The sequence below is a fragment of the Orycteropus afer genome, unplaced genomic scaffold (assembly GCF_000298275.1).
Source record: "Orycteropus afer afer isolate SDZICR_OR568_19922 unplaced genomic scaffold, OryAfe1.0 scaffold00070, whole genome shotgun sequence".
Lineage (NCBI taxonomy): Eukaryota > Metazoa > Chordata > Mammalia > Tubulidentata > Orycteropodidae > Orycteropus > Orycteropus afer.
The window spans coordinates 4,219,906-4,231,033 of NW_006921657.1; the positions used below are offsets into that span (position 1 = coordinate 4,219,906).

At 36.0% G+C, this 11,128-nt stretch overlaps 1 protein-coding gene across 1 annotated transcript in view; it reads left to right on the forward strand.

The window, feature by feature from the left end:
• Nucleotides 1-11,128, forward strand: part of MICU1 (mitochondrial calcium uptake 1) — a 277,929-nt gene that overhangs the window by 91,921 nt on the left and 174,880 nt on the right. The window contains exon 5 of the mRNA XM_042780922.1: nucleotides 10,789-10,800. Coding sequence (XP_042636856.1) covers nucleotides 10,789-10,800 — 12 coding nt within the window. The remainder of the gene's footprint in view (nucleotides 1-10,788; nucleotides 10,801-11,128) is intronic.

Genomic DNA, 11,128 nt, shown 5'->3' on the forward strand with positions numbered 1-11,128 from the left:
AGCCTTGTTCTTTGCCAGTTCTTTCATTGCAGCTTTGACTTCTTCCTTCATTACCATTGGTTCTAGATCATATGCCACTTCCTGAAATGGATGAAAATCGATCAGTTCTTTTTGGTACAGTGACTCTGTGTATTCTTGCCATCTTCTCTTGATGTTTCCTGCATCGTTCACTATTTTGCCCATAGAATCTCTCAATATTGCCACTCGAGGCTTAAATTTTTTCTTCACTTCTTTCAGTTTGAGAAATGCCGAGCATGTTCTTCCCTTTTGGTTTTCAGACTCCAGGTCTTCGCACATTTCATTATAATATTCTAAGGAATATTCTGGCTATATCAAGACAGATTTGTTTTTTCTTCTGGTAGTCCATGGTATATTCAGTATTCTTCATCAACACCATAATTAGGCATCATTTTTTCTCTGGCCTTCCTTATTCATTGTCCAGCTTTCACATGCATGTGGGGCTTCACATATGCTCCTTAGTTTTCCCATGTTTGGCCCAATGAGTATCTACTTGATGCTAAAAATTGGTAGCTTTTGGCATGATTGGTAGGTTCAGTCTTTGTTTCAATTGTATTAGATTTATGAGCTCTATATTTATCATTAATATCATTCACATTTTTAGAAAATAGCATTTAAGAAAATAGCAAGAGTGAAATGCAATAAAACTTTAAAGTATTTACCTTGCTATGGAGACAAAAATGGCAGAGTTTCTCTACTTGAAAGACAGGCCTAATAGGTTATGGTTACAAATGCTTATTTGTTCATTGAAGCATAAAACTCTGAAATCAGGGTATGAAAGGAAAAATACAGGGATATAAATATATAATGTGTGAGTGTGACTTGTATAAAAATCAGGGTGAGTTCATACTATTGGAAGCAAGTTCTGAAAGAGAAAAGAGAAATGGAGGACTCAGGAGGAGGGGTAGAATTGGGCCAGTGACTTTGAGCCAGCTTGTCCCCTAGCAAGGAGTAAACTAGCCAGATTTCCCTTTCATCCCCGTTATGATATGCACGTTGAATCCCTTTGACAGATAGTCATCTAAATTCTATATTTCCATGAAATGCCTTCTGGAGGTCTTGTTTTGGAGTGAAGATTAGGCTTCTTAAAGAGGATTTTTAAACTGAGTTCACAACTCAATTATGCCTTTATGAATTTTATTTCCTATGAAGCTTAAGAAAGTAGTTTCTATAGTTTTAACCTGTTTTAAAACTTTCTCCATTATAAATAGAGTGAAAAATGCATTGAATGTTTGATCAGTTTAAAATTTTCTTCAGACCTTTTTGTGTATAAAGTCCTTCACTTGATAATTTTAAGGATCAATGCTTATTCTACTGTCAGTCTTATTTTCCTTTGGATCTTCTTAACTCTTGTTACCTCAGTCAGAAAATTGTAATTCTTAAATAGCAGTTTCTAAATCGTGTACATTCTAAGGAAAATTCCCTGTTGAAAAACAGATTTGTATGGTAATTATTGTAATTTTTGTGATTTAGTTTAATTAAAAAGCTGATACCTTAGAGGAATTTTCTTTTAAAATTTTCATTTTTCAAATGGGTAATTTCCTTTCTTTCTTTCTTTCCTAACTTGGAAGAGAAACTAGTTATGAACCACATAAAGAGAGAATTCTTTACTCCCATAATCTTAGACCACCATTTAAACACCATTGAACATAGTCCATCATTTACCAGTAACACTTTGATATCACTAACTCATTTTATTGCTTTCTAATTCGCCTAGCATAGTGGCTAAGGCACTTGACTGCTAACCAGAAGGCTGGCGGTTCAAACCCACCAGCCACTCCTCGGAAGGAAGGTTGGGCAATCCTACTTCCGTAGTGATACTGCCTTGGAAACCCAAGGAGGGGTCGCTATGAGTCAGGGCTGACTCGACGGCACACAACAACAACAACAATTCGCCTAAGGGAGCTCTGGTAGCATAGTGCCTAAGGCACTTGACTGCTAACCAGAAGGCTGGCGGTTCAAACCCATCAGCCACTCCTGGTAAGGAAGGTTGGGCAATCTACTTCCATAGTGATTCTGCCTTGGAAACCCAAGGAGGGGTCGCTATGAGTCAGGTCGACTCTACAGCAAATAACAACAACAATTTGCCTAAGGCATTTGTCTGCTAACCAGAAGGTTAGTGGTTCAAACCAACGAGCCACTCTTCAGAAGGAAGATTGGACAATCTGCTTCCATAGTGATACCTCCTCAGAAACCCAAGGAGGGGTCACTGTGAGTTTGATCCTGACTTGACGGCAGTGAATTTGGTTCTGGTTTAATTAAAATATACTTTAGTCTTTTTGTCACTGAAAGCAAGAACAAATATGATTATACTGTTCGGTTTTCCTGGGATATTTTCTCATCTGTATTTAAATTTCATAGAACCTTCATAGAAAAAAATGGCCCAGTTGGTATTGACAGATAATTGAGTGTTTCTTGCTTTGGTACCTGTTATCATTTTTAACTGAGTAGAAAATTCCCTTGAGAAATAAATAGAATTTCTCTATTTCAGTTGGTAAAACCAAAAAAACCAAACTCACTGCCACTGAGTCCGTTCAACTCATAGCGACCCCCATTGTGTTTCTGTGGCGATAAATCTTTAGGGGAATAGCTGCCCCATCTTTTTATCCATGGAGCCACTGGTGGGTTTGAATCACCACCCTTCTGGTTAGCGGTCAAATATCTTAGGAACTACGCCACCAGAGCGCCCATTTTAGTTGACAGTCAATGAAATTAACTTTAAGTGGTTTTTAAATTGAGAAAATAGTCTTTTGCTAGAGCCCAGCACTACTTTATGTTTCTAATTGTATGCCAATTCCTTCTTAGGATCCTAGCAATTTCTTTTGTAGAGAAGTCATGAAACCCATTATTTTTGGCACTGGCATCAACAAAGTACATTTCAAAACAATCTACTACACAGGTCTTATAGAAAGAGCAATTAGCAACTATAGTGAATGGCCTTTGGTCTTAAACTGTTTTTGTGAATAAGTGATATTTTAAAAATAGTTAGGATTAGAAACTGAAAAACCTCACAATATTACAGAATTCAGATTTTTTCCCAGAGGATATTTGGAAAATCATTGTAAATAGCTTATTAACACTATGATAGAGATGCTAATACAAAATACAGGAGCTGTGATAGCATAGTGCCTAAGGCACTTGACTGCTAACCAGAACACTGGCGGTTCAAACCCACCAGCCACTCCTCAGAAGGAAGGTTGGGCAATCTACTTCCATAGTGATACTACCTGGGAAACCCAAGGATGGGTCGCTATGAGTCAGGTCCGACTCGACAGCACATAACAACAACAACAACAATACAGAAAATGGTCTGGCTTTTGTTTTAGTGTAATGTCCTATGTTTTTAAAAATTGCACCCACACCCATATCCACGCATTATCCTTATGACTTGTTAATGAAGTAGTTTCATGAATTTTGGATTCTTTCTTTAATGAAAACTATATTTTTTCTAGGTTTAATTTTTTATGATCCAGTAATTGGCCTATAAACATTTCTAAGTGGAAAGTTTCTCCTGTCTTATTGTCAAATATTTCTCTCATTTAATCATTGAGTTGCTGTCTTTTATTGGCTGTGGTTTATCTCAAGTGGTTTATATCTCTCTTGATTATCCAATTTTCTCTCGCCTCTCCTTTTTTCACCTCAGCACGCCAAAGATAGAAATTATGTTTTGTATTTTTATTTCCTATTGCATGTAGAGAAACTCTGGTAGCATAGTGCCTAAGGCATTTGACTACTAACCAGAAAGCTGGCAGTTCAAACCCACCAACCACTCCTCAGAAGGAAGGTTAGGCAATCTACTTCCATAGTGATACCTCTCAGAAACCCAAGGAGGGGTCGATACTTTTCTCCAAATCAAGGAACATGTTTTCCTTTAAAAAAAAAAAAATCACAGTAGAAAACTCCATGGTCTAGGTAAAACTGTTCCTTACATAATGAGTATCAACTTCCATATCTTTGATGAAATAACCCCTTCTCTCTCTCTCCTAAAAACTGTGAAATCCATATCCTATTTTTAAGTAAGAACAAATTGTCCACTGAAACTTATTATTCATTATTATCATTCGACCATTTATTTATTTTTCAGAGATAGAATTACTAGTTTCTCCTTCCTATTGATTCTCCCTTTTCTTTATCCTCTCTCCCTAAACATTTCAGACACTTCCTCTGAATTCAATTTTTTCATTATTTGAATTACAGTGCCTTTAGAATCTTGATGAGCTCTCCAGTTTGGAGGAAGGAACTAACATGTATTTTTTTTTCTTCCGATCACATTTACATTTTGTACAAGAATATTTGTTCATGTGGAACAGGAAACCTTTTTCTATCAAATGGCAACGAGACAGTGTCCATATTCAAGTGAAAGAGATGAATATACATGATCAAAACCTAAAAATGGAAGGATTGATTATGGTGTTTGTAGCAGAAAAGATGATCAACAGAGAAAATGATGAGAAATCAAATGCTCTTAATTGTTTATTAGGTAAAAGTGCTTTTTTAAACTACTGATAAATTAAATTGCCATTCCTTTTGGGAAAAGGTCTTCATTCACCTACATGTGGATGCACTTTTTTCCAGTAATATAATTGTCTTAGTGCTTTATTCGAGTTGCAGTTATTTATTTCATATCAACATAAATATGAACCTAGAATAAGCTCAGGTATAGTATTACTCCTTGATATGTAGACTGAACTATGTAAGCTATTTTCTACTCACAGAGAATGAAACGTGTTGCAGATCAAGGAAATTTAAATTAACAGAATGGGGAATAAAATTCTCATGGGACAGGGTTTGATGAATCTTCACAAATTTATTTGAACTACCCAAATTCTGCTTAAATTTAGATAGATAATCGTGGTCTTATGATACGTAATTCTACATTTGTTAATTAACCCCTTCTCTATCTCCAGCTTCCAGAGGTTTTAAATCACTCAAGTCTAAATTCTTGAAAAATTAATATATTTATTCAGGTTTTTCTGTTGATAAATATGAATATGTAGAAAGAAGTTTGTTGTTTTTTGCCCATGATCAGTGTTTTCATCTTTAAAGTAGGGTGTATCACTTACATTATCTTTCATTTATAGTAAGGACATTCTTCCTTTTAAATAAATAAATAAAGGTGTAACAGAATCCAAAAGAATGCACAAACTATTTCAATTCCTTGAAGCCAAAATTTTCCCAAATATTTCATAGCTTCGTGTTATTATGGGGTGACAGTTTAGCCCTTTTTAAAAAACGATTAATAATTCAATGATTGTTGGTTTGTTTTTCAGGTTTAAAAGTAAGAATTTTGAATCAAAAATGCTTGTCTCTATTAGTCTTTTGAAAAAATTATAACCAATAATAATAATACAGAAAAAGATTAATTTACGCTTTGTTGTTGTTGTTATGTGCCGTCAAGTTGGACCCGACTCACAGCGACCCCTCCTCTCGTTTCCGAGGCAGTATCACTACGGAGGTAGATTGCCCAACCTTCCTTCTGAGGAGTGGCTGGTGGGTTTGAACCACCAGCCTTCTGGTTAGCATTCAAGTGCCTTACGCACTATGCGACCAGAGCTCCTAATTTATGCTTATTGACTGTGTATTAAGGGGTCAGGCATGATTTTAAGTGTTTACATGTAAGTCATTTAGTCCACACAACCATTCTCTTTGATAGGTTACTGTTCTACAGATCAAGAGACCAAGGCACACAACAGTTAAATAATTAGCCTAAGATCATATAACTAGAGAGTGATAGAGCCAGAATTCCAAATTGTCTCCACACTCTTAACCACTGTTCTTGTTACCTTTTATATATCTAAACAATTTGCCTATAAGACCTATTTGTAAGTTGAAATTTCTTTTATAAAATAGTTCTTTTATTTTATTACATTAATTAATGTAATTTGTTCAAAGTAAGAGTTGTTGACAGTCCATTTCATTGAGGGCCTTCCTTTTTTTAAAAAAAAAAAAACTAATTCTGCTTTACCTAGTATAATGTTCTCCAGTGGTTGGTCCATCCTGATAACATGCCCAAAGGACATGAGACAAAGTCTCACCATCCTTACTTCTAAAGCATCCTGGCTGTACTTCTTCCATGACAGGTTTGTTCACTCTTCTAGCAGTCCATGATATAGTCAATATTCTTTGCCAATACTGTAATTCAAATGCATCAATTCTTCTTTGGTCTTCTTTATTCATTGTACAGCTTTCATATGCATATGAGGCAATTGAAAATACCATGGCTTGGGTCAGGTGTACTCTAGTCTTCAAAGTGACATCTTTGCTTTTTAACACTTTAAAGAGGTCTTTTGCAGCAGATTTGCCCAGTGCAATACATTGTATTTCTTCTTTATACTAGCCCCTGGGTGCTGCTGCTGTGGGCAAGTATACTGAAATCTTTGACAACTTCATCTTTTCGCCATTGATCATGATGTTGTTATTGGTCCGGTTGTGAGGATTTTTATTTTCTTTATGTTGAGATGTAATCCAGTAAGTACTTCACTTCATGTACTCTTCACTTTCAGCAAGTAATGTGTCATCTGCTTATCGCAGATTATTAATGAGGCTTTCTCCCATCCTGATCCTGTATTCTTCTTCATATAGTCCAGCATCTCAGATTATTTGCTGTAGAGATATTGAGTATGATTGAAATCCATAATAACCTGAAACATCACATGGTATTTTATTTTAAAGAAAGAAAATAAGAGGTATACAAATTCTAATACCTGAAGTTAGAAACCAGAATATCAACTGCATTATTATTTGCGCCATCATTTTCTCATGGACCAAGAGCACTAGTTGGCATTTTAGAAAGTACTATTTCTTTTTTTTTTTTTTTTTTCGATTGAGGCCATCACTAAGTGAGCACTGTTATCAGTATTTGAAAAATGTATCTTCGCTGATCAGAATAGCAATCATCAGGATAGAAATCACTTTTCTGTTACAAACTAGACACTTTATTTACTTTTTCAATTAATGATTAGCTTGTGCGTTAAATGTAGCCTCATTTGAATGCAGCTACCTACTCATTATGGTCAGTCTTTATACTAGCCCCTGGGTGATACAGACAGTTAACTCACTCTCTGCTAACCAAAAGCTTAGTAATTGAAGTTAACCCAGAGGCAACAGGGAAAAAAGGCCTGGTGATCTACTTCTGAAAAACCAGCCATTGGAAAAGCTATGGAGCACAGTTCTGCTCTGCTGTGCATGGAGTTGCCATGAGTTGGCACCGACTGGATAGCAACTGGTTTTGTACTAGCAAACATTTGAATGTAATTAAATATCCAAAGTGAATCAGTTACTAATTGAAAATTTCAGAAATTCCTTTGATACCTGCTGAAATTTTCTGTTTTTATTTTTAGTCACAGATTTTTTTCATCTTTTTTTGACAGCTGTGTATAAATGATTAGTGAATGTTATAAAGTAGGCTGAACTACATACAACATTATGGCAAGATGTTAATAGTAAGAGAAACAGCATGCAAGAAGGAGGGCTGTTTATGGGAATACTGTGCTATTCCCAATTTTTCTGCAAGCCTAAAACTGCTCTAAACAATAAAGTGTATTAACAGAGAAAGGGAGAGAGTCTATGCACATGCCAGCACAATGCACTGCCTCCAACCTCTATTTTCATCCCCCTTGCCCTAAAAAAGATAACTGTCTTATGAATTGCTATACTTAGTGTATAATACAGCAGAGTAAAGAGTGTGGAGTTTGGATGCAGAGAAACCGACGTCCATATAGGCTGTGCTGCATACTTGATGGGTAACTTTGAGCATGAGACCACTTAACTTCTCTGAGCATAAATTGCCTTACCAATAAAATTGAGACAATAGCTAAAGTATCTGGATCTATAAATTGTAGCTATTTTGTATGACTTTTAGCCCTTTACTCAGTCTGTGAAAGGATTTGGCTGCTATCGCATCTGTTATCTTCTTTCTACGTTTATGTGAAGGCTACAGAATAGTGTATCCTCTGCATAATTGCTGTGTCCACAGTTGGTTCTTTGCTTCCCAGTTCAGTCAGTTATAAAAATCTTTCCTTATGCTATCTCTGTAATGAGCATTGGCCTGGGTTAATTAGCTAGTCCATTAACTGAAGAGAGACCTCTGGTTTGATTTCTCATATCCTAACTGTCCAGTGCTCAGAGATTCAAATACCTTACCTCTGTGCTGTAAAATTCTTTGGACTTCTGTCACATCAATTCTAGCCATGTTGTTGTTGTTGTTGTTGTTAGGTGCCATTGAGTCAGTTCTGACTTATAGCGACCCTATGAACAACAGAATGAAACACTACCCTATCCTGCACCATCCTCATAGTCTTTGCTATGCTTGAGCCCATCCTTGTAGCCACTGTGTCTTGTTGAGGGTCTTCTCTTTCTCACTTACCCTCCACTTTACCAAGCATGTTATCCTTCTCTAGGCCCTGTTCCCTTTGGACATAGGCTTGTAAATTGCTAATAATGTATATTGCATTGAGGAATTTTTCCCATTCTACTAAGCTTGGTTTGAGAAGAATGGTCATTTCAGGTCAAATTTTATTTCACAGTCATTGAAGTTGATTTGTTCAAAAACAAAGACAAACAAAAAAAATCTTTAAATTTATTTGAAATTTGGAGATAGTTTGGAACAAAACTAAATGAAAAATTATCTAACCTAAATTGCCTCATCCAGTTCCAGCCTCCATGATGGCTGACCTTTTGTTAATGTGAATAGCACTTTATTTAGTGCAACATAATTTTGTAAGAAGCCTATTTCCACATAGCCCTTTGGAACTTTTCTAGCATAGGTTCTAATGCTCTGAACTGTTCCACATTAGTTGCCCATATGTTAATATGCCATGGAGTTAATATATAACCATGAAATAGAAATACCATATGGTCCAGCAGTCTTGCTCCTAGGTAGGTATATATCCTAGACAAATAAAAGCCATGACACAAATAGATATTTGAATACCTGTTTCATCACAGTATTATTCACAATAGCAAAAAGATGGAAACAGCCTAAGTCCCATCAGTGGATGAATGGATAAACAACCAATCAATGGTACATACACACCATGGAATACACAAAACATCTCATAATATGGATGAACCTGGAGGACATTATACTGAGTGAAATAAGTCAGTCACAAAAGGACAACTATTGTTGGAAACAAATGTTATCTGTGTTACACACAGAAAAAAATATTCTTTGATGGCTACTAGTGGTGGGAGAAAAAGGGAGGGGAGATCACTAACTAGAGTAGATATGTATTAACTTGGGTGAAGGAAAAGGAAATAAACAATAAGGGGGGAGGGGTCAGCCTAGTATGACCAAGGCAAAGGAAGACAGTGGAAGGTGCACAAGAGTTAAAGGCAATGAAGGTAAATGCTATCACATACACAGTCCTGCAATAACAATAATAAACAGTAAGCTATGAATGGATACATAGGTAGATATACAAGGTGAATTGGTGTGGGAAGGCAAACAGGACTATACTAACAAGCATATGTATGTTTGACAAGATATTTCTACATACTTGTTTGTATGTGCTACAAATACATCTGGGTATACGGTAGAGCATACAGGAGGCAAAGTTATGAAAACTTCTTAGCCATAACCAAACACGATGAAGAAATGAGTCACTGGGCCTTGGAGTTTAGAATCCATAGTCTCAGAGGACATCTAGGTCAATTGGCATAACATAGTCTACAAAGACAATGTTGTATATTCTACTTTGGTGAGTAATGACTGGGGTCTTAAAAGCTTTGAGTGGCTACCTAAGGTACAACTATTGGTCTCTCCCCATCCAGAGCAAAGAAGAGTAAAGGAAATCAAAGACATAAGGAAATAATTAATCCAAAGGATTAATAGACCATGTGAACCCCAACCTCCACAACCCTGAGACTAGAAGAGCTAGATGGTGCCTGGCTACCACTGATGACATTGTGAAAGGGATCACAGTTGGGGGTCCTGGATAGATTAGGAGAAAAATGTGGAACAAAACTCATAATCACTTGAAAAACCAGGCTTACTGCTCTGACCAAGACTGGTAAAACTCAGGAGACTATGGTCCATTGACACCCTTCAAAACCTGGAACTGAACCACTCCTGGGGTTCACCTTTCTGCCAAACAATAGATCTGTAACATGACCAATAATACTTCTGAGAATGTCATCTTCAGAACAGTCAACAATACAAGACCAAAAGATCAGCATTTGCCCAAAAACAAAGCTCAGAAGGCAGGAAAGAAGGACAAATGGAAACGGGGAACCCAGGGACAAAGTGGGAAAAATACTGTTACGTTAAAGAAATTGAAACTAATGTCATGAAGCAATAAGTATATAAATAGTTGAAAACTAATTTGCTCTATAAACTTTCACCAAAACCCCAATTAAAAAATATATGCGTATATATATATACATATATATATATACATATACATACACATAAATATGAGAAAAAAAAGACATTTTAATCAGAAAACTTAAAGAAATGCTTTAACTGCCCAAGGGGGAAAAAAAATGAAATGTTTGCTTTTTCTTTTTATAGAAATGTGAAGTTTTCTACAGCTGTATGTTTCATTTTGTGGTGGTTAGGATCTGAGTTTTGTTTTAACTGTGTCTAGAAGATAATATATCAAATATTTCTATGTATTCTTCATTTCCTATTTCCAGGTATTTGGTGATTTTATTACAGACCCTTTATGTGTTATACTGTTTTGTGATATGTGTGTTTGATTCAGGAATTTTTGTTCTTATAATCAATGTCCATTTTTGTTTTTTTCTTTCTTTTTCTCATCTTCTGATCAGGATTTCTGGCAGGTATTGACTCAGCAGCATGTGCTTTAAATTAATTAATGCTCCAGAATCCGTAATAATGCTTCAGGGACAAAAGTTCAGTGCATGCTCTTGTCCTTCCCTGCTCCCTTTAGAATAATTCAGTTCTGTCACTTTAAATTAACATACTTTAATATGACAATTCAGACACTGCACATGTCCTTGAGAATATAGAACCCAGCATAAATTAAAAGGAAGATTTTGACATTGTTATGTTATGTTATGTGTCGTCGAGTCATACCTGACTCATAGTGACCCCTCCTTGGGTTTCCAAGGCAGTATCACTACGGAAGTAGGATTGCCCAACCTTCCT